General features: G+C 45.5%; 2 protein-coding genes across 6 annotated transcripts in view; both read right to left on the bottom strand.

Moving 5' to 3' along the window:
• Positions 1-23496, bottom strand: part of cdk5rap2 (CDK5 regulatory subunit associated protein 2) — a 64738-nt gene extending 41242 nt beyond the window's left edge. The window contains exons 1-25 of one of the 5 annotated variants that reach the window (XM_063210869.1): positions 23291-23496; positions 19843-19898; positions 18904-18968; positions 16341-16451; positions 15173-15249; positions 14852-14975; positions 14338-14504; positions 13367-13511; positions 13119-13172; positions 9106-9219; positions 8663-8782; positions 8421-8513; positions 7905-8123; positions 7184-7354; positions 6771-6878; positions 6518-6655; positions 5985-6164; positions 4965-5159; positions 4431-4622; positions 3932-4061; positions 3336-3466; positions 3076-3171; positions 2885-2962; positions 2272-2384; positions 1796-1935 (exon numbers count right to left, since the gene is read on the bottom strand). In XM_063210869.1, coding sequence (XP_063066939.1) covers positions 1796-1935; positions 2272-2384; positions 2885-2962; positions 3076-3171; positions 3336-3466; positions 3932-4061; positions 4431-4622; positions 4965-5159; positions 5985-6164; positions 6518-6655; positions 6771-6878; positions 7184-7354; positions 7905-8123; positions 8421-8513; positions 8663-8782; positions 9106-9219; positions 13119-13172; positions 13367-13511; positions 14338-14504; positions 14852-14975; positions 15173-15249; positions 16341-16451; positions 18904-18968; positions 19843-19898; positions 23291-23343 — 3070 coding nt within the window. In that variant the 5' untranslated portion in view covers positions 23344-23496. Of the gene's footprint in view, positions 1-1795; positions 1936-2271; positions 2385-2884; positions 2963-3075; positions 3172-3335; positions 3467-3931; positions 4062-4430; positions 4623-4964; positions 5160-5984; positions 6165-6517; positions 6656-6770; positions 6879-7183; positions 7355-7904; positions 8124-8420; positions 8514-8662; positions 8783-9105; positions 9220-13118; positions 13173-13366; positions 13512-14337; positions 14505-14851; positions 14976-15172; positions 15250-16340; positions 16452-18903; positions 18969-19842; positions 19899-22020; positions 23218-23290 lie in introns of those variants that run through there. The other 4 variants (XM_063210868.1, XM_063210870.1, XM_063210871.1 and 1 more) reach the window with 4 other exon arrangements.
• On the bottom strand, positions 9273-11828 carry LOC134458521 (uncharacterized). Its single transcript, XM_063210874.1, has one exon. It carries the CDS (start codon positions 10716-10718, stop codon positions 9276-9278), a length of 1443 nt encoding a protein of 480 aa, XP_063066944.1. The 5' UTR covers positions 10719-11828; the 3' UTR covers positions 9273-9275.
• Positions 23497-24184: the final 688 nt, after the last annotated feature.

The following is a 24184-nucleotide window of genomic DNA, read 5'->3' as shown; positions in this document are numbered from 1 at the left end:
TCATGTTTACATGAGGCCTATTTATAATGCCACCCTGGAGGGGGTTGGGGAGGGGTGAAAGAGCATCGCCGTGGCAATGGGCACAGACTAAGCAGACGGGGCAGAGAAGGATTAACGCTTCATTAGGTCAGACACACACACACACACACACACACACACACACACACACACACACACACACACACACACACACACACACACACACACACACACACACACACACACACACACACACACACACACACACACACACACACACACACACACACACACACACACACACGACAAATACACACACACACACACACGACAAATACACACACACACACACACACGCAGACACACATGAATGCAGACGCACATGCGCATACACATGCTCATCAACCCATGCTCAGGACATGTTTAAGGTTAATATGTATGCCCACCTCTCTGATTAATTTTCTGCTATTATTTATGAATATGTACACCTACAGGTTTATTGGCTTATTATTTTGTGTGCTAAAACGTGTTGAGGTAAAGACAAACATGCGGAAAGAGTGAGAGCATGCTTTGTGGGGATGGTTAATACTGGAGGCTGATGAGAGACTTTCAAAGGGTGAAATGGAGCGGTGAGACATGCTGGCCAGGGCGCTCATGCAGAAGCAGACGGAGACATCATGTTAGCGTGTGACTCATGTATGATGATGACTGAGTTGAATATGGAGTGTGTGTGTATGTGTGTGTGTGTGTATACTGTACATGTGGTTTGTATGTGTGCATGTGTGGGTGTGAGCGTTATACAAGTGAGAAATAGACTCAGTTTGTGTCTCCAAGAGTGTATTTGCATTTGTGTGCCTGCAACCATGTATGTCTTCCGTGTGTGTGTGTGTGTGTGTGTGTGTGTGTGTGTGTGTGTGTGTGTGTGTGTGTGTGTGTGTGTGTGTGTGTGTGTGTGTGTGTGTGCGTGCGTGCATGCATGCATGCATGCATGTGCAGACAGAGACAGACAAACAAGCAGGCAGTTTTATTCCAGAATGGATTTATCAGCAGGGATGAAATGATTACAAACGAAAGGAGATAAAGGATAGAGGACAGATGAACAGGACAGGACAGGACAGAACAGAACAGAACAGAACAGGCTTTTTAGATTGTGCGTGTGTGTGAGAATGCAATTGTGAATGTGACACACAAAATGAATGAAATGGACAGACAGAAAACAGCGACAGCAGTGGAATGATGACACATAAGAATTAAAAAGGATAAAGCAGACAGTTAGGGAGAGGACGATGGGGAGGATGTTAGGTGATGTGTCCCTAAAAATGATCAAAATTATCATTGAGATGTTTGTGTGATACACTCTTGTTAAAACGTGTGTGTGTGTGTGTGTGTGTGTGTGTGTGTGTGTGTGTGTGTGTGTGTGTGTGTGTGTGTGTGTGTGTGTGTGTGTGTGTGTGTGTGTGTGTGTGTGTGTGTGTGTGTGTGTGTGTGTGTGTAAATGTATAACTGATATATTGTAGTTAGTTTATGTGTATGTTTGTCCATGTTGTCTTTACCTACCATAATTATAAACTGAATAGAGCAGCGGCTGTGTATAATAGAACACGCCATCTTAGCCACACCTCTGCTGAAATCAGATGTAGACACATGCTTCAAGTATTCTCGCACTCTGCTTTCTGCCAGTTTCCTTGTCTGCCAGTGACTGGCTGTCATACAGGTAAACCAGCACCCCAAAACCCTTTGATTGGCCAGCAATCCTGTCCCTCTACCGCACCACACCCCCGCGTGATTGGCCGTTAAGCCTGCTCCTCAAGCGCACCTTCAGTCTGATTGGCTCTGTGGAGGTCCTGCTCCAGCTGCTGGCGGAGCTTCTCGTTGGCCAGGATGCTGTCCTCCAGCTGCTGCCGGAGGAGCTGCACTGCCGTCAGCTCCAGCTGCAGGGCCTGCAGACGCGCCGCACTGCAACACACACACGCACACGCACACGCACACGCACACACACACACACACAGACACAGACACAGACACAGACACAGACACAGACACAGACACACAGACACACACACACACAGACACACACACACACACACACACACACACACACACACACACACACACACACACACACACACACACACACACACACACACGCACACGCACACGCACACGCACACGCACACGCACACGCACACGCACACGCACACACACACACACTTATAGCTGTTGTATGCCATTTTAGGCGGAAATAATAATGTAAGATAAGGCCCTACAGACACAGACACAGACACTCCTCACCTGTCCTGCTGCTTGACAGAGCGCACCAGGTTGGAGTAGAGCTGTTGCTCCGCCCTCAGGGCTCGGTTAAGCCCCTCCCATTCCATCCGCAGAGCCGACAGGGGAGGCAGAGTCTGCAATTACAGGGTGAAAAGGTCGGTGTCTCTCCTGCATGTCTGACGGACGTGACTGGCCATACGCCTCTCAGAGCAAAACTGAGAAAATTTCCTATAAAGTGGTTTGTTACTTTTCTTGTGATTTTCACTGCTTTGAAGAATATGTAAGTTGTATAAGGCCTTAAAGAAGCTACTCATTGCTTCAGCAAACATTATTGGTTTGTCAAATAGCATACATTTTGTGTTTAAAAGGGCTAAATATATGTCTTTTCTATGGGCAAGAGAAACTTTCAGAACTTCTTCCTATTCTAGTTTAATAAGTGAACACGTTCAAAAGGCCACAAATTCTTCAGATGTTACCAGACATCTATGTGTATGGTATCTCTGCAATGCTCTGCACTCTCTGAATCTGTGATTAACTCAACATGCGCCAGGGCCTACCTCCAGCCTGTTTTCATGTGTCTGGTCACATACTGTATACTCCAGTACATCATGTACGGTAGCATGAGAGTTCCTACCTCCTTGCTGTCTCCTCCGATGCTGGTGCTCTCCCTCTCAGGAGGACCTGAACCCCTGCACTCGTCTCTCTGCAGTTGCTGGAGGAGAGTAAACATGACAAACACATTAACACACACTCGCAAATACTCCATTTCAGAATACTGATGCAAAGACATATTGTTACAGTGCGATGGTAACGTTTGCAACTCACATCAATGATCTCCTCCTTAGTGCTGAGTGTTTGTATGAGAGTCTCTATACGGTCACTCTGCTCCTTCAGCTGAGCCTCCAGCACTGACACTAAACCCTGTGGAAAACATGCCAACGCACGCACACACACACACAAATGCACATAGATGCATCCAAAACGGCACAGATGTTAGGGTAAAATGGTGCATGCCAAATTTGTGGATTGCACGTGATTAGGGGGTAATTTAAGTCTGTGTGTGTGTGTGTGTGTGTGTGTCTCACCTCAAGCTCTTCTTCTCTCTGACGGGCTTTGTCAAGGTTTTCCGTCCTTGCTGCAAGCTGTTTTTTCAGGGCTGCCACAGTCTTAGCCCTAGCATTCGGGCTCTCGCCACACACCTTTTCCATCCCCCCATCTAAGAAAAAAGGAAGAAGAAAAAAGAATAAAGGAAGAGAATCAGTACACAAAACAACACAATAGTACTGTATTTCATACTTCACTTGATCAATTCTAAAAAAAAAAACCACTTCTTTGATGGATGTTTGGTTTTCTTCCAGTTCTACAGGTGTTGGCGTCTAACTACATGGAGTACCAAAATGCACTATAAAGTAAGCTTAGGTGATCATTTAATGTTCAAAGTGCAATAGAATACAGACATCATTTTACGGTTACTGTTTTACTGACCATTCTGCTGAGAATGTGAATTACAAATAATTCAAAATTGTGTATACTATATTTTTTTTGCCAGGATGCCCTGTGTGTGTGTGTGTGTGTGTGTGTGTGTGTGTGTGTGTGTGTGTGTGTGTGTGTGTGTGTGTGTGTGTGTGTGTGTGTGTGTGTGTGTGTGTGTGTGTGTGTGTGTGTGTGGGCAGTGCTGTACCGTCTCTCTCCTCTAGTCTTTGCTGGAGCAGTTCGATGGTCTGCCTGAGCTCCAGCACCTGAGGTCCGCCCACGTCTGACTTCAGCTCAGCCAAGTAGCGATCTCGCTCCTGACCCTGCTCCAGTAGCTTCTGCAGGTACAAAGACACATTGGCCTCGTTTACATGGGACAATTCACTAAGAATTAACCCTAATCAATTCAAAACTCGATGGAACTCTTTAATTCTGGATGATTAATTCGGAATTAAAAAGTTCATTGAAATTACTTTCCTCATCTCTCTTCAGTTTCACTTCTAAATTGTGACACAGAAAGGATGTCAGGATTTGTTTTAATAAGGTTTACTTCAATTGACCACCATTTTCAGGTGCTTTGTTGAAATGGGTTGACCATGCGAGAAGGCCAGATCAAATGCTTGCAGAGTTTTGAAGTCACTACAGCCAGGTGAGTATGATGGGCCAGATGAACGTGCGTGTCGTGGGAGGGGGGCGCGTGTACGTACGTTGACCAGGTCGTCCTTCTCGGCCAGCTGTGCGCGTAGCTGGGCGACGGTGAGGTGCGCGTCCTGCGTGGAGGCGGCCGACTGGCTCTGGGCCTCGCTGAGCTGCCGCTGGGCGTGAGTCAGACGAGCACGCAGCTCCTGCAGCTCCACCTCACGCTCACGCAGGGCACGGCTGTGGCGATCAGACGAGTCCTGCAAACACACACACACACACACACACACACACACACACACACACACACACACACACACACACACACACACACACACACACACACACACACACACACACACACACACACACACACACACACACACACACACACACACACACACCATGGACATGCACCACGCAGACACAGAAACACACACACACAAACCTTAATAACAGCAGTTCCACAGTGCTTGGAGCCATAACTCCCTGAATCCTCTAAAAAAAAAAAACAACCTGTGTGCATGTGTGTGCAAATGAAAATGGTATCTTCATTTCTCAATGATAATAATGATCGCGTGTAGTGGTGTATAGTGCAGTACCTGCAGTAGCTGCTCCTTGCTGTTGATGGTAGAGAGGAGGGTGTCGACGGTGCTCTGGTGTTCGTTCAGGAGTCTCTCCCTCTCCCTCAGAGCCGAGGCCAGCTCTGCTTCAGCCACCTTCAGCCTCTGGGACAGACGCTCCGCCACACTGTCATCCTGCTCTTGGGACTTGCTCAGCACTGAAGCAAACAGTTCCTGTACAGGGAGAGAAACAAATTTACCATTAGTCTAAAGTCATGCTGTGTAAATATGTTAGATTAATAGAATTATGGGGCTTTCAAGCAATTGAGACTCAAATTTCAGGGACTACATGAGGAAAACAGCTTACATGAACGTTGCCATAAAAGCATGCGTGTGTGACCAAGATAGCCACCAAGACATCATTTAAAAAGCGCAATTGAAAATGTGTGTTTACTGTTACAATCAAATATTCTCAAAAATGTTAAATACAGTTATGTTTATGATGGCAACTAGTGTATGTGTTCCTTCATGGCTCTACAAGAATTTCACATTTCTAGAACTGAAAGTTCACCTACTTTGCCTGTAAAAGTGTGTGTGTGTCAAAGTCAACATCTTTTCTTTGCTCTCCAGGGAAATGTACTTTTCCTGTAGTGTGTGTGTGTGTGTGTGTGTGTGTGTGTGTGTGTGTGTGTGTGTGTGTGTGTGTGTGTGTGTGTGTGTGTGTGTGTGTGTGTGTGTGTGTGTGTGTGTGTGTGTGTGTGTGTGTGTGTGTGTGTGTGTGTGAGTGAGTGAGTGAGTGAGTGAGTGAGTGAGTGAGTGAATGAGTGAGAGAGAGTGCAAGAGAGAGTGGTGTGTCACTTTTTTTTTTATTTTTTTTTTACCTCCACCAAGGAGGCTATGTGACCGTCTAAGTTTGTTGTCAGTTCGTTTGCGGTGCCTGTGTGTTACTGTCCACCATATGGTGGAGGTGCACTCTCTGAGCGCTTTTCTAGTTTGCTTTCTTTTTTTTCAATTATTAATTTAATCATAACTCGAAAATTAAGTAAGTGCTGCATGAACCTCCAGGTCTTTGGTCTTGCTCTCCAGGGCGGTCTGCAGCTGCTGGATGAGAGCGTCCCTCTCCCGCAGCGCCCGGTTCAGGCTGTCCTCGCTGCTCTGCCGGCTCCTCTCCAGGTTCTTCAGGGAGTTCACCTGCTGCTGCAGCTCCACATCACGCTCCTTCACCAGCGCGTCTAGAGACTAAACAGAAACAGCACAGAAACATGAGCATCTACACACGCACACTTCAAGATTTTGTCCTTGGTGATGTCAGATTAATGAGAAAACTGTCATCAAAAGACGTTCTTAGGCTCCCATAATCCTCCTGTCCAGCCACAATGGAGTATTACAATTTTACTTAATCATAAAAAGGCAAATGCTTAACCATGTTAGGCTGGTATTATGAATAATCAGAAAAAAATCAAAGCAGAAGTATTTTCAATCACATTCTTTCAGTGCTTAACCTTGTATTGGTACGAAGGAGTCATCCACAATTCCTTAAGCACACATACAAGCTCTCTCTCCCCCTGTCTCTCTCTCACTAACACACTCACAGCGATGGTCTCCTGGTTGTGTGTGAGCATGTTGTTGAGTCTCTCCTGGTCCCTCTCCTTCTCTCGCAGGCTCAGCTGCAGCTGGTGCACCTCATTCTCCTTCTCCTCCACAGCCGCAAACTTCTCATCCAGAGCAGCCTACACACACGCACACGCACACGCACACGCGCACACACACACTTTATAATTTCTGCTCTGACAGATATGATGGGGAATAGACGTGAAAAATGAGTGTACATGAGCAGTACAGTACCTCGAGTGCCTTCTCTTTCTCCTTGAGTCGCTCTCGCAGCTTGCTGACGATGAGATCATTTCCTGCTGGATTCTGACTCTCCACATCTCTCACCATGTTCATGTACTCCTGGCACCATGGACAATGCACAGGGAAATACACAGACAGAAGTCAGAAAAAAATGGTTGATAAGTCCTTGGTGCCAACTTCAAGTCCATATCTCTTGGCAGACACTTGGCGTGTGAAAACTAGTGAGCCATTATGGAGTGCTATCTCATTTGTATTGACATTGACATGTCTACCGGTATATGATTTTTGTGTGTGATGACGCAGACCTGCAGTTGCTGCTCCTTGTGTGTCTGTGCGCGTGTGTGCGTGTGTGTGTGAGAGAGAGAATGTGTCAGTGTGTTAGTGCGCGTGTGTGCCAAACATACCTGTAGCTGCTGCTCCTTGTGCGTGAGCGTGTGTGTGAGGCGCTGGATGGTGGTCTCGTGCCTGTGCTCCCTCCTCTTGCTCTCCTCCAGCTGCTCGCTGTGCTCCTTCTCGCTCTCGCTCTGCTTCTCGCCCAGCTCACCACTCAACTTCTTCAGCTGGTTCTGCAGGTCCTGTGAAATATCAGGAGAAGATATGAGTGATTCTGAATATGCATTGTCCTGTCAAACAACATGCACTGGACATTCACTGGACATCTTCTGAACTCCATGTGGCCAACTAATCAAATGGTTGCCATGTTAAGTCTGTGAAGATTCTTATTCATCCAGGTTGTGCCATCAAAGGAGTCAAGGGCTTAGTTATTTCTTCTTGGAGCTCGAAGACATTTCTATCCTCACCCAAGGAACTTCATCAGTTCACAAACATACTAACGTGATGCAACGGTTTAATTCATCAACATCACAAGCTGTCATCTGTTTACAAGGAAGTGTGACATTAATGATTCTTCACACATCAACATAAACCAGAACTGATGACGTTCTTTCAGCCTTAATCCTCCAACAAGTCCAACTGCCTATAGCTAAACCTTTTCGGGTTCCTATGTTATTGTGTACGTGTGTGTGTGTGTGTGTGTGTGTGTGTGTGTGTGTGTGTGTGTGTGTGTGTGTGTGTGTGTGTGTGTGTGTGTGTGTGTGTGTGTGTGTGTGTGTGTGTGGTGCTCACGTTGATGGTCTTGTCCTGCCTCTGCTTGGTGTGCTGCAGAGCGTCGAAGTCGTCGTGCAGAGTGTGCAGCTCGTGCGTGAGGCGCTGCACCTCGCTGTCGCGGCTGCCCACCATGCGCTCCAGCCGCTTGCACTCGCACACGCACGCGTGCAGGTCGCCCTGTAGCCGCGACAACTCCCCCTGGCACTCCAGCAGCTGGCCCTGCTGCTCCTCCGCACCCTGTGTGCGCACACACACACACACAATGACGAAATGTATTTTCACTTTGGATAAAAGCATCTGCTAAACATAATGTCATTTAATGTAATGTAATGGAATACACGCGCATGTATTGAAACAGGTCACATACAGCAACAAACACGCAGTCGCACACACACACACACAATAACGTACGTACCTGCGCACTAACTAAACATAAAGAAAGACAATATAAGGATAGAATTTCATGAAAGAATAATTTCTTCCACTCTCTCCCATACACTTTCATTTCTCCCTTCCTCTCTCCCATACACTCACCTGGTACTTTTGAAGCTGTGCTTTATGGAGGCCATCTCTGGCTTTAACCAGCGCCTGCTCTCTCTCCTCCAGATCCCGGTACAAGTCCTCAATCTGCAGCACAAAGACACCACGCAAATGCTCTTTAATTGCATGATTAGATTAGGTTAGAATAGAGTAGCATGGTAGCCCTCTTGTGCGTGTGTGTTTTCAGATTGATAGTGGCAGTGTTTGTGCTAGGACGTTAGCTGAATTTCCAATACCTCTTTCTCCTTCTCCTTGAGCATGAGGCTGAGACCTTGAATGGTTTTGTCCCTCTTCAGCGAGTTCTTCCTTTCCTTATCCAGCTCAACCTCCTTCTCCTCCAGCTTTCCATTCAGGTCCTGGAGGAAATAAACCATGTTGGAAAACCAGATTTAGCAAATGCTGAATTTATTGAATAATGATGTCAGATATAAGAGGGGATCAGTGAACTGCCTGTAAAGTGTCCTAAAATTATTCTTGATTTATATAGTATTATTACTATTATTATTAAATGAAAGATTATTATATTTAAAAAATATGTAGGCCATTTCTGTACATACAGTACATCACAAATGGACTTTTGTACCTGATTGGAATGGAGTTTGGAGAATGGAATGGAGAATGGAATGGAGTTTTGTACCTGACTGAACTCTTTGATATACAGTATGTTTAGTGATGTTACCTGATTGTCAATCTCTAATGTCTGGTTCTTGTTCCGGATGGTGCTAAGCTCCTGAGTGAGTTGCTTGGCAGCTGCTTCTAGTCGCGCTACCTCGGTCCTCTGCTGTTCACAGATCTGAGAAACACACAAGAAATGCTGCTGTTTTACATGCAAATACACACATTTCACTTTCAGTGCGCACGTGCATTTTCACATTGATAACCGAAATATTCGCAGTGAAGTTTATAGCATTCACCGGAATCACACGAAAAACACAGATCCAGCCACAAACTACACCAACATACTCTTGTTGTCTCTGTCCACATGTTTCCCTCCCTTTGGATGCCAGGCACCGCCACCACAATGGGCGTGTACACATCGTCAAAGTCCTCCTCCATCTCCCTGAAGAGCTGCTCCGTGATTGGACGGCTGGCCCTGCGCTTGGCACCGGGAACGAGACGGCCGCGTTGGGACAGGACGGGGATCCTGCTGATCCTCACGAGAGGGAGTGGCCTCGGCTGGGTGTCTCTCACCAGCTGCAGCCAATCAGAGAGGAGAGATGGGCCTTCCACGACGCCGGCCCCGACAGGTGCGTTCCAGGTGTAGTCTGGAGGGACACTGTGGAAGGACTGGACGGAGACACAGCGCCTCTGGGCCAGAGAGAGAGAAACGGCCGCCTTTGCCTGGATCTGGATCTTCCTCTGGTGCACAAGGGCCGAGTACTCGCTGCTCTGGCCCCTCAGCCTCGGATGCATTGTGTTGGAACGCAGGGGGAGCGGCGAACGCACTTTGCTCAGCGAGCCGCGGCACTTTGCTCGAGGATGCTTGGCCCTGGAGAAGACTTTGGCCACCATGATCATCTCCTTGGTGGTGGTGTCCATGGCCTCCGGTTCCTGAATGGATGGAGGCCTGAGGAGGTGCTGGCTCTGACTGACAGCCTCTTGCTGCCTCTGAGCCGCCTCCTCCTCCTCCTCATTGCCTTGCTCACTCTGCTCCTGTTCTGACTGCGTGCAAGACGGTTCCTCCAGCTGTACTGATTCTGCCTTCAAGATGGATTCCCGTCTACTGAAGGGCTTTGCACTTGATGCTCGTCTACTGGCTGGCTGTGTACTGGATTCCCGTCTACTGGCCGGCTGTGTACTGGATTCCCGTCTACTGGCCGGCTGTGTACTGGATTCCCGTCTACTGCACGGCTGTGTACTGGATGGCCGTCTACTGGACACCAGTGTAGTGGATGCTGGCCGTCTGTCACCTTCCTCCTCCACCACCTCCTCCTCCTTCTTCTCCTCCTCCTCCTCTTCCTCCCCGTCCTCCTCCTCTTCGGGAGGGTTGTTCTGCAGGTACTTGCGTCGGACGCGCACACACAGCTCGTCGCGCTCGGCCTGCAGCTGCTGCACGCGTGCGGCCTGGGCGTCCAGGACCTGCCGGATCTCTGTGTCGCACTGCAGGACCCGCTCCAGCAGGAAGACACACTTGGCGCACAGCAGCTCGCCGCGCCCGTCCCTCTTCAGCTCGACCAGGCCCAGCGCCCGTGCCAACAGCACGGCCAGGCGCCGCCGACCGCATGCCCCAAACAGCCAGCGGCACTGGTTGCCCAACAGCTGCACGCCACACACGCGACACGGCTCCCGCATCGCGACACGACTTCCCCGCGTCACCACACACACAAGTACGCCTCAAGTCAGCCGGTCAAAGCAACCGCCACCAATACTTACTCCCCACATGTCCTTTGACCTCACCACAAAACGGCAACATGGAGAGTCCATGACTTGTCGCAACCACACAACACATAAGCTGTGTCATTCCAGCAGGTCAAATCAATCCACGCTTACTCCCAGTCCAGTCAACCCTCCTCACAAATGACAACATGGAGAGTGGTCCATGTGGAAAGGCACAAATGGGTCTGCCTTCACATCAATACCACGGCCCATCAGGTTGAAACGGACACATTTCAGGTGAAGAGCAAGGCAATGTGGCTACAGCTGGCTGATCTTGACAGCGTTATTCTTTCCCATCTGTATGTTGTGAAGAATGTCGCGATGTCGCTACTAGAAAGCGTTCTTCCTTCCCATCTGTATGCGTGTGCCGTCTGATGTCTGCTCTATTGAGCTTAGAGAGAGGACGGAATGAGGCACAATCTCCGCCAGCAATCCACTAAATCCCTTACGCACACGCAGCCGTACAACGACATGCATGCGCATGGACACACACACACACACACACACACACACACACACACACACACACACACACACACACACACACACACACACACACACACACACACACACACACACACACACACACACACACACACTACTATCCATCTCGCTCTCTCTCTCAACACACACACACGCACACATACAATCTGGTGAATGGCGGCTTAATTGGTTATGTCAGGTGCTCCCAAACTTGTTCAGGTAATCTGTGCTTACTCTCTGCTCTCCCTGGAAGATCGAGAACAACCCATTCAACTCAACCCCCCTCTGTTTCCCAACTCAACCCACAATGACAATTCACGGTACAATTCACGGACTGCACATATCACCTCTAACTAACCGATAGACTACAGGCTTGCTCTCAGTCGGTTAGTCTGTCTGTCTGTCTCGCTCACACACCGAGGATTAGTTTCTGATTTTTCATTCCAGGGCCAGATGTCTATTTTTAACTCTGTGTGATTGTTAGTCTGCTGTGCGGCCAAAGTGTTAATCCAGCTTTGTCATGTTGACCTGAAGAAGCGTGAACACACACACACACACACACACACACACACACACACACACACACACACACACACACACACACACACACACACACACACACACACACACACACACACACACACACACACACACACACACACACACACACACACACTGCTTTGAGAAGGACCCACCAAAATTATTGACTTTGACATCTGCAACAAGTACATGAAAATGTGCAAAGCTTCAAGATTGTATGATGTCTATTGACTTCAGGACCACACACACCTAGTATAGTTCAACTGATATGGAATCCTCAACTTCCTTTTCAGAGTCACACAGGCATTTCTTTACAACTGGGAGAGGTGCAGACAGGGGGGAGACAGAAGGACACCCATGCAGAGAGGGGGGAGAGAGAGAGAGAGAGAGAGAGAGAGAGAGAGAGAGAGAGAGAGAGAGAGAGAGAGAGAGAGAGAGAGAGAGAGAGAGAGAGAGAGAGAGAGAGAGAGAGAGAGAGAGAGAGAGAGAGAGATGAACTGAAACCAAGAGTAAAGCAAGGACATCCTGTTAACCGCATAGCTATTTAAGTGGATAAGCAGACACATGCCAGTGAGCACCCCCACCACCCCACCCTCCCAGTTACATCCGGTCTCTCCTCGTGTGTCCTCGCCTGCTTGGCAAGACAGCGCCCTCCTCTGGGAGAAAGACATCACTATGCTGCTCAGCTTGCTCTATCATCCTCATCCTTATCCTCCCGACCCCAATGCTCCAGTTACAGCAGTGACACAGGGGATAAACATGGCCAACAGACCCATGTCATGTGCAAGCCCTCCAAAACAGCAGACTAGTTCCTGACAGAGTGGATGCATGTGATTAAAAATTCCCTGTCAGCCAAAAGACAGAATTTTGCAAATTCTAGACATAAAATAAGAATTCCCTGCTGATTGGCTGGTTTAATTTTACTATTTAGAATTTCCAGTGGCTAATACATGTTCACAAAGGTTCACATTTTTGACATCCAGCAAGGACACACTAACACCACACAGCATTCATCAATAGGAATGTCAACAATTAATCGATTAATCCACTTTAGTCTTTCAGATTTAATCTTTTTTTTGACACATTGAGATTTGGGGGAAAAAACACCACCTATCAACCGTAAGTCGATCGATAAGTGTCAATCAACTAACAACAATTAATGAATGAATCGATAATTTGCATCCCTATTCACCACACACATTCACCGAGGACCAACACCACACCATAATTCCACATTGCACGGTAAGATCCACACAACGTTGCCAATAAGAATAGGGAGCCATATTGACTTACCTTGATCTCTCTTTCAGCCCTCTGCTTCTCAAGGTTCAACTCATCCTTCAGCGTCTGTAAGTGCATATGAGAACAACAATGACATCACAAATGGTCTTCTCCTCTTTTCATTTTCAATTCAAGTCAAAAAACAAAGTTGATAGGAATTCCTCTCAACACCATAATATTAACACCATAGCTCAATGTAGAAAAAAAATATTAAAAGTGCCACAGTTACATTTAGTCTCACAAAAATGGCCAAGGCCTACCTGTAGCTCTCCATCCTTCTGACCAATGGCAGCGTTGAGTTGAGCTATCTGGCCAGCAGCTGGCTGCTGCTCTGCACTGGCTTTCTGGAGTTGACCAATCGTATTGTCCCGGTTCTTCAGTGAAGCTTTCAGCTCCACAATAAGTCTACAATGAAAGGCTCAATTAGGTCCAAATTGACATGTCTTCTTCAAACATTCCAATTAAGCTAATTACCCATCTCAATTATCGCAATGTGCTGGCATACACAGGGTATATACAGCAATCTTGAAGTCAAATTTACTACCATTTAATACCCTTTTCCACTACCTTTAGATTTTTTTTACAACTATCGCGACATTCCGATTCCAGTATTAACAAGACATCTTTTGTCATTTCTACCTTCTAAACATTACATTACACTTTCGTGTTTTGCAAAAAGACGCCGAAAGGGAGCAGTGCGATTCCAGAGTGCTGTTCAAAAGTCTGCTATGAACTAGGTCAGGTGGCTACTGTTGCGCGAAACACTGATGTATGGAAAAACTGTGATAAACAGTGAATAAACAAATATTTTTTTAATCAAAATGGTGCAACTAAAAAAATAATACCTCGTTTTTCAAAAATTAATACTTTTTGAGCAAATTTACTACTTTTAATGCCATTAAATTTTGACTTTTTAATTTATCACCTTTTAATACTTTTTAAAACCCTGCATACACCCTGACACAGTAATTAAGCTAAAATGTTCATTCAAATTCATGGTCCAAATACACGGTGGCTCATAAGTTCATACTCCCTATCCATGGCTTTGATTTACATTTTTAGATAGCACGTTATGCCAACTGCATGTGGTTCAGTGGATGAGATGAAATGCAGCTGGGTAATGTTGTTCTTGCTTATTAATGTGTTAGCTCTAGAGTAAAGTAACTGTGTGTCATGTGTGCTATAACGTGACTGTGGTTAAGTGACTGTGTCAGCGGTGTGGTCTCCTCACCGGTCCCTCTCCTGCAGGGCCTCAGCCTGCTGGGCGGGGTCTGGCCCGGTCGAGGCCTGGGATTGGCCCAGGTCCTGCAGCTGCCTCTGCAGCTCCATGTTGTTGCGCTTGTGCTGCTCGGCAATGGCGGCCATCCTCTCCACCTCCCCTTCAGCATCACGCAGATTCTTAAGATATGACAGATAGATGAAACATGAGTGAGAAAGAGAGAGAGGAGAGAGGATGAGAGAGAGGAAGAAAGAGTAATGTTATTGTCATTTCTGTCTTGTTTTGCATATCTGTCATGTTATATACATGTTTTCATGCTTTGGCAATAATGTTATGCCATTCATGAAAATTAACTTCAAAGAATTGAGTGCAAAGTGAATTACAAGAAACACATATAAGGGGAGGAGGACATTCCTATAGTATGTTAATGCATCTCAGACTGTGTGTGCGATAGTGTGGGAGTGATTTGGAGAAGAGGGGAGTTCATGCGTGTGCTTGAGCACGTGTCGTGTCGAGCATGGCGTACCTCCTCCAGCTCGTTGATTCTCTGGTTGAGCGCCTCTCGGAGAGCGTCAATCTCTCGATGAGCACGTTCTCTAATGTTCGCCGCATCTGTGAGATCTCTATTGGCTAAACTCTCGAGCGCTTTTCTGTAAATAAAAAAAGAAAGAAAATATAAATATATATACACACACCGTGCTGAAATGCAGAGAGTATCAGATTGTTCAGCAATGCCATGGTTTCTTGCCAAACAATGCAGAGTTTGTTACATTTAATGGAGTGTGGTTATGTGATTTGTAGAGAGAATGAGTGTACATCTGTGTGCATAAGGAGATGATTGACTCACGATGCAGAAACCAGGAGCTCTTGCTTCTCACTGAGGTCTCGTTTTAAGGATTCCACTTCAACCTTCAGCTCGATGTTCTACACACACACACACACACACACACACACACACACACACACACACACACACACACACACACACACACACACACACACACACACACACACACACACACACACACACACACACACACACACACACACACACACACACACACACAAATAAGAAACAAATAAGAAACAAATAAGAAACACGTAGACACTCATACACATAGACATACTTGATCAAACAAAATGGAAATTCGGGTGCATTGTCTTGACCACAGTTTCTAAAAGGTTGCTTATTGCTACGCTATGTGACTATGAAAAACAAACTGCATTGCATCCATTCAATCTCCCAAGCTATTAGAAACAGGTTGTTGAACACATCATGGTTGTTTGGGTTACATACAATCCTTCATATGATCCTTGATGATTTGAAATTTGGAACTCAACAGCAACCATATGGATCTTATGTAATGAGCCTTTGTTAAAAAAAAAAAAAGATGCATCCCAGTAGTTCAATAGATCTGAACTGAAGGACCTCACAGCAAACAAAAATCAGGCGCATCATGAGTCAATCCACTTCTCAACTGTATCTGTAAGGGAAACAATTGAATCTGAGCAGCAAGTGGCGAAGAGAGCATGCAGACACTATGATGTCATTTGGCCAACATCTCCACCCTGGGACATAGTCCCCCACACCCCCACCCGCACCCGTTCAAAAGACTGACATGACATCACAGACAGGCCTGTCGAATGGGAGAAGAACAGAAGAACATGATTCAACACTGGGCCAGGGAAACACAGCAGACTGAAGAAGATGGCCTTGGGCTGGACTTGCTGTGTGTGTGTGTGCGCGTGTGTGTGTGTGTGTGTGTGTGTGTGTGTGTGTGTGTGTGATTAAGACTGACTGTACTAAACTGAAAAAAGAGCACGAGGGTGACTCACTTGACTGCAGCTGTTAAATCACCAGCAGGGTAGGACAGTGCAGAAGCAACATCAACATGGTTTCCAAGACAACAACACTGTGTGTGTGTGTGTGTGTGTGTGTGTGTGTGTGTGTGTGTGTGTGTGTGTGTGTGTGTGTGTGTGTGTGTGTGTGTGTGTATATGTGTATGCGTGTATACCGTTTTGTAGATGTCCTCAGTGGAGTCATCACACTTCTGTTGCATTCGCTCCTCCAGGAAGTAGATCCTGAGCTTCAAGTTGAAGTTCTCCTTCTTAAATGCAGTAATTTGCTGATGATGAAAAACACACAAATGCGTATAATATAGGACTTTAAATATTCTGATGTATTTACAGCTATCCTGGCCATTTAATACCTCTAGGGTAAATCTCCACGTTTCATGCATGCATAGAACACATAGAAGTCCAAGGCTGTGTCTCAAATGCCGCACTTGTGCACTTCGGGCACTGTTTTTCAGTGCCTAGGGCGCTCACGCTGAAAATTTCAGTTGAGCCAGTGCACTGAAAGTGCCAGGATGATCCCCTAACAATGGCGGAAAAATGCAGTACTTGAATGATGGACACTGCACGCACTAAACGGCGGCCATGTTGGCAATGAGGCATTCAGTTCAGTAGAAGAGTTTGGTCAACAGTCTCCTAATTCTATAAGTAATGTTGATGGGACACCAACCTTTTCATGCCAACCAAAGTATTGTATGTGTGATTGCTGTCCTCTGGGGTGAAGGAAATGGAAATACAAGCACCAGACGCTGTGCATTGTAAACAGTAGCCAACTCATATTTTGGCGAGCTAATGCCATGCTCAGCCGTCACTTCCAGTGAGGGCACAGTGCATAGTGCTCAATTTTTTCCACGACACTGTGCACTAAAGACCTCAGTGCACTGTGTGCACTATGCACTGACTGTCAGTGCACTGACAAAGGTGTGCCATTTGAGACATAGCCCAACAGTTCCCTTTGTAGTGTGTGTGTGTGTGTGTGTGTGTGTGTGTGTGTGTGTGTGTGTGTGTGTGTGTGTGTGTGTGTGTGTGTGTGTGTGTGTGTGTGTGTGTGTGTGTGTGTGTGTGTGTGTGTGTGTGTGTCTAAATGCATGCGTCTGTGTGTCCAGTTGAGTGTGAGAGGCTGTGGTTGCCGGGGGATGGGACAGGGTTGTATGAGCTGCACACTGTGCAGCATTGTGTGCCCCCTGTGGAACTCTCCACATCTGGAGGGACTGGGGGCACGGAGGGGGGAGAGTGGGGGAAGGGTCAGGAGATGCAGAAGAGACTGACAAGAGACGGAGTTAGTGGAAAGGAGAAAACAAAAGAGCTAAATATAGTGGGTGAAGAGGTAAAGGAATGAGACCTTCACAATAAATTGTGATCTCACCATAAAAATGTCTAAAAACTGCACTGTAGATATGCTCGTGTTAGTGCAGTACCATATTTGGTCAGATGGAGGATTTTTGCTTCCCTCTCTTTTTCAGGGCTGAAATATGTGGGAGGTTTTGGATGCCGACAGCAGCAGGACTGACCTGAGAGCTTTTTGGCTAAGTCACCACCTTAGAATTAAATTACATGCCTTAAGCAAAGCTGCCCTGTAAGCAAATGTATTCGCCTCACTGCCCAGTGGATATGGAGCAGTGCTGAATGACTAAGCACAGACAGAAAAAAAAAGCTGTCCCCTTGGTGTGTGGTGTAGAAAGATATTATTTGGGTTATCAAAACAAAACATGGAACCAATGGAAACGGACCATAGATGAGGTAATTGAAGACAATGTGACAGCAATTGCATTTTAAGCGTATAAAGATGAATGCATTAAACAGGAAATTAGTTCCTGGTAGTAAATGTCAGTCAAGCTGACCACAGTTTAGTCCATTACTCTTCACTGAACACACAAAGATCCATGTTGAAAGTTCAAGCATAACGACTTATGACATGCCATATCAGTAACACATTATTTTCTCATCAAAACAAATTTACATGAAAAATCTTGCATTTCTAATGGATTTTTTCAAGCCTCAAAGGGGTTTTAAAGGTTACTGTAGTGCCGGATGACTACTAGTTCTGCTTAAACCAAAGACCACCACCACCAACCAAAGATCCATATTAAAAGGTAAAGAGGAAAATGGCTCATTAGCCTCGTAGTAGTGAATGTAAAGGGAGCTGACTCTTCAGTGAAGCCGCATTTAGTTTGCCTGCAGCATTGCAGGAGGAGAGTGTAACAGCATCCAGTGAGGAGAATATAGCCATGGGCTTTTAAACACTCAGCAACACACAAAGGGCTAGCCTAATACAATTATATAATATGAAAGGCTACTTCACAACACTAGCCGCATCGTTGAACCAGCTAGAAAGATGCTGCATTGCAAATACAGCAGTAGGCAGTGTGTGTCTATGCATTTTTAAAATTCCTAGCTAAACCTAGCCATCTATGCTATGTGTCATATTTATTAGAACAGGGAGATAAGATATGGCAGAGCATAACCCAACTGATGAACCCATCTGGTATCTGTTCACAGGCAATGCACGCTCAGAGATACATTGTGAGATGCAATGCGTGCATGCATGCCTGCCTGCAAAATCACACCGGGGATATCAAATGCCTCGCTCAGCACTTCCATAGCAACAGAAGGCAAAGGCCAAAAGAAGTGTTTGCTCCTTCCCTTTCACCCTGATGTTCTCTCTCTCACACACACAACCACAACAAACATGGCAGCAGTTTATTCAGCGTGTATTATACTTACGTTTTCATAGTCCTTCATGGTTAGCGCTTTGGATGGGGACATTTTCCCCGGAGGGAAAGTGGGAGCTGTAGCAGAGAGAGAGAGAGAGAGAGAGAGAGAGAGAGAGAGAGAGAGAGAGAGAGAGAGAGAGAGAGAGAGAGAGAGAGAGAGAGAGAGAGAGAGAGAGAGAGAGAGAGAGAAAGAGAGAGAAGAAGAAGAAGAAGAAGAAGAAGAAGAAGAAGAAGAAGAAGAAGAAGAAGAAGAAGAAGAAGAAGAAGAAGAAGAAGAAGAAGAAGAAGAAGAAGAAGAAGAAGAAGAAGAAGAAGAAGAAGAAGAAGAAGAAGAAGAAGAAGAAGAAGAAGAATGAAGACCAATAAGAAGCCTTTAACAGATTCATACAGCAATACATGTATTTGATTTGACACGTCCTAGCAGAATCAGTCAGAGATGAGTAGGCATTTCCTTAAGAGTAGGCTTAGTGTCTCAGACTAGTTGGAGCCAAACCCAAAATACACAGAGGGGCTGCCATGTGCAATCTGCATCCCTAAATAAACTTGGCCATATACACACACACACACCACACATAGCTCAGGCAGACACACACAGAGAGACATAAATACAATCGCAGGGATATACACTCAAAACCATTTACTCCATGCTCCCACTCTCTCTAACAAGCTTTTCCTCATTACTTCCTACTTCATGATGCACCCAATATTGAGTACAAGGCTTCATGGGTAACCAACACAACAGGTGTTCACACGTCAAGTGTCAAGTTATGAGATGAGGATGACTAAGAGTTGGCACTTATCGCCCAATTACTTCTGGCAACGTCATGTAAACAAGCGCTGCACAACACATCACAAAGTAGGACTGTGTGTGTGTGTGTGTGTGTGTGTGTGTGTGTGTGTGTGTGTGTGTGTGTGTGTGTGTGTGTGTGTGTGTACTAGTCACCTGTACCTGACATGTCGTCCATGCTGAACTCTGGGATACCATCAGGCAGCCGAGTGAACGTGCTGAGAAAGACAAGCAAAGATTAACATCTAGGACACATCCACAGACATCCAGACCCAAAGGACACAGCTTTGACTACAACAAAAAGGAAGCATAAAGCATTGAAGCACACAAATGGCTTTGAACATCGAAAGTGCAGCGACATTAATGCTACTTCACCACCTAAACAAAAACAGAAGACTAAGCCTGAAAAAAAATTGTGGAAAAGAAAAAAACTAAACACAACACTGTTTCACACAATTAACAACCCTAGATCAAAAGGTGCTGGTACAGAACTTAATCAAATTCTTCAATGTTGAAAAACCACAGAGAAACGCCGCCTGTAATAAAGCATTTACCAACAGCTTTTGCATCACCAACCTGAGCCACTTGACATTGTGCACAGCTGAGACTGAGAGTGCAGCGCACAATGCATGCTGTCCACTGTTTACAGCCCTCACTCAACAGAAAACCTCAAGAGCGCAAGCGCACACAAACATACACACGCACACGCACACACACAGTGACCCTGCTGTATTTCTCTGCTTACGCTTACAGTTCATTCATGATGGCATCTCAGTACTGTACACAAAATCTGAATGAACTAACTCCTAACTTGGGGATTTAAATATGCGTGGTGTTACCATACCCTCATACAAATGTTTCACAGAGGGTCGTGAATTACAGGACTGGGCACTGAATACAGGTGGGAGGGGGAGGATGGGATGGGGAAAACTCTAATGAAGATTGAAATGTTTGGATCTGATTTTACAGAATCTCTAACGTCTGGTCATGACGTGTAATCTCCCTGTATGTGATGTGTTGAGGTTCACCTCCTTCCCTTGTCTCTCCCCAGTTCGCTATGACTATGTTGGACAACAAGCTTTTGTCATCTCGCTCCATAAGACCAAACTCAGATGTAACGTGTCAGGAAATGGGCATTGAGCGGAAGCATACGGATGGAAAGGACACACTAGGATTGATTATGAAAATGACCTTGTGCACTGTGTGTCGGACTTCAGGTCCATAAGGTGTTTATTTGTGGGCTGACGCAGCGATGCTTGGATTTATTTACAATCTGATGGTGTCCCCTTCAGTTAAATGTCAAGAGCTCTTTTTTTGAGTGTGTTCATTGTACAGCCAGTAGAAGTCAGGGGGGTGTGAATGAAAGCGTCACCATGTGCCCTGACTCTTGGCTCTGGTAACAGCTGGACTACTCTCAATGACTTCCTTCCTGCCAGTCCCTAGTCCCTACTGCATTCAGCCTGACTCTATCCAGGGTTAGGGTGCAATTTGGTGACCGTGTGGACAGATGCAGTCATGCAATCCCTCTCCAAGTCACCTCCATGCAGCACACACAGCAAACCTACACACTGAATATCTTCAAATTTCACAATCAAACGTCACAAAAAAAAAAGCATTCACACAAAAAGCCCAAAAACAGAGACACATAATAAGTCATAATCCACAGGCAGTAACAAGAAGCAAAATTATTTTATGAAGAATCGCCCTCATGTTGTATACGTGCAACATAAGCCATGTGTGTGTACTGCATAGTATTGTTCTCCAGCCATGTGGCTGTGTGTATGGGGAAGGGCATCTCATCTGCCCGTTTCATCATTACTCAATAGCTGTAAACAAGAACTTCCCCTTCAGACGTCTTCCTGTTAGCTTGCATCCTGACCACCCTAAAATGCACAGCGCCTCATAATACGTATGAAACAACAGCTGACTTATGTGTTGTGTACATGCCAAGGGACAAGGAAAGCATATAGTATTCTTTCAACAGCAGTGGGCAGAAAGGTTATATTTCAGAGCAGTCGTCTGCTGGCCTCACTCACACCATTGCTATCGACTTACATCTAATGTTACCAAGCTATACTTGCCACCTGGGCCACTTGTTCAAAGGAGAGCAGCCACTGTCCATTTGCTTTATAATGTGGGTGGAATACAAGACTCTCAAACATAGAGGATAATCCCTTGGAGGATGATAATAATCTGTAATGAATAGCCAAACTACAGAGAACAGCTGATTACTAGACAAGCTACATGGTTGATACTAGTGTATTATACAGCTATGCTTAACTACCGCTATGGCATACAATAGGTTAGCCTATATTGGGGTGCGCACGAAAGGTGACCTACCGGGTCAAAATCCATGGATCTCCAGGGCAAACGGTTCGAATACAAAAACAGCTAGTTACCATCCATCATCGGGCAGACATGACAGTTTGTAAAAGCTACTTGTAGTTCCGCTTTTCACAGATTGCGTTTGCGACGCAGAGAGCGGCGAACTTGAAATGGATTTGTTTTGACAGCCAGTCAAGCTGACCATTTGAGAACAGCAACTGGCTGCTTCTTTGAACCAACCCCATGATTAGCTGGGTCTTGCAAATGCGCAGGCAATTCAACGGATAGGCATATTTTACACTGCGCATTTTCCCACAAGCAAACACAAAATAATAACGTTTATAATAGCCAAACACATTGGTAAACAGTACCCTGTTCTTCAGCTGTCATGCGACATGACATACAGAACATTGCCCATCCATTTCGAAGAAATCTAAAAATAAAGCCCGTGTCATGTATTGATTTCGTCATATTTCTTGCTAACGGGGCAACAATAAACACGTTTGCCTTATTTAAAAAGTCTGTGGGTTTCATGGTGGCACGAATGCAGATTGGCACTAAGACAAGACAGCAATAAAAAAACGTGTTTCATGGAAAGACGCATCTTCTTAGCGGAGCTCTATTGCAGATGTTCCAAAAATGTATCTAATGCCATGGACACGTTAAAGTCAGCAAATTATCTACTCCACTTCTGATAGCCTTCATCGTTCACATTTGACGAGGCAACAACTTTTCAAATCCAACGTTAGCCAGAAAGCTCAGTTGGAAACGTGTCAAGTAGTCTCAGTTGACTGAAATCCATACGGCGTTTCAATGGATACGAATAAAAACACAAGGTGTTTTGGAGACAAGTTGGGCTCGTGGAAAGCTACACAAATTCATGGCAAACAAGCAAACGCGCTAACATTACACTACAGTAAATTCGTTGTTAGCTTTAGTACCATCAAAACATATTCCCAAGGACCTCTTGCCAGGATGCTACATTGTAGCATTGTTTATTTGTGATCACCACAGTGACAGTTCGATTCTTTGACCAATCGCTAGTTATGGGCTGTCTGGCTTGCCCATGGAACAACTTTAGGAATACAATAAATTGGCAATGGTATTGCTCCCAGATGGGCCTTTTTCAGCTATTACTACCATGTCCCCAAATATATCAGTTTGAAACATATTTTACAAGGCTGACTGACTTAGCCAGCTAACTAGCATGCTAAACATGGACAGTTAGGAAGAAAAGCTAACGTCACTGGATAACTGACACCTTTTCAAAAAGCACACAGCTTACCTCCCATTGATATCAAAAGGAAGAGTCTGGTCTTCCCCCACTACCGAATCCATGTTTAATGTGGCAATGAAGTCACTATGTCCGTCTACGAAAACTCTCGAGTCACTCCTATATCATTTTGTTGATTTATTTTGAATCTCCAGTAGACAGAAAAGAATTCAAAGTACCCTGAGGTACCGCCATTTTAGTATAGTGACGTCACTACACGGGCAACGTTGAATATTTTGGGCTGGACTGAAATGACAAACTGTCCAGATTGTTTGCATTTATTGCACTGATTGGCGGACAAGTAGCTTTAAAAACTACAGAAACTACATGTGGCTGGCTTATCTAAAAGTAGACCTAATTAATTACACGAAATGCATAATGTAACTGCCTGAACTGACACACTTTTATTTTGAAATTTACATTTGAAATTTCTATCAGTTTTGCCATGCCAAAGTGACAGCAATGAGTAGGGCACTTCAATGAAATAAAAACAGCTCTTTGTATGGGCTGTTATTTGTGAGATGCATGCCATGACAGAGACGTATGCTATGTGTATGGCTAGGGTGACTTGTTTCAGTATTTGGAGTTTTTTCCTACAGTAGGCTATCCTAGAACATAGGTTTAGTCCCATTTGCGAAGGCCTGTAACATGCAGTAGTATGTTAGGTTTACAACTTCAAGTTTTCCAGTTGTGAAGTAGGGTAGTTAATGAAAGGGGGTAGGAGAGTTGCACCAGGATATGGATGGGTTACTAAAGTGGATCATACCTATGACTAAATTGATATAAGTGACCGAGTAGGGTAAATGAGATTAAGAGTAGTAAATTCCTGTGTTAAAAACACAATAGCACATAATATGGCAATAGGCAGCACATGTTGTATTGAAGCAGAGTCGCTCTTAGTGGCCC

Source organism: Engraulis encrasicolus, chromosome 11 (genome assembly GCF_034702125.1).
Source record: "Engraulis encrasicolus isolate BLACKSEA-1 chromosome 11, IST_EnEncr_1.0, whole genome shotgun sequence".
Classification (NCBI taxonomy): Eukaryota; Metazoa; Chordata; class Actinopteri; order Clupeiformes; family Engraulidae; genus Engraulis; species Engraulis encrasicolus.
Note: the sequence above shows the minus strand (reverse complement) of the source record. Positions and strands in the feature narration are given on the sequence as shown.

Excerpts from the sequence above, each read along its gene's own strand:
- LOC134458521 (XM_063210874.1), bottom strand. The coding sequence starts at position 10,718 with ATGCGGGAGCCGTGTCGCGTGTGTGGCGTGCAGCTGTTGGGCAACCAG.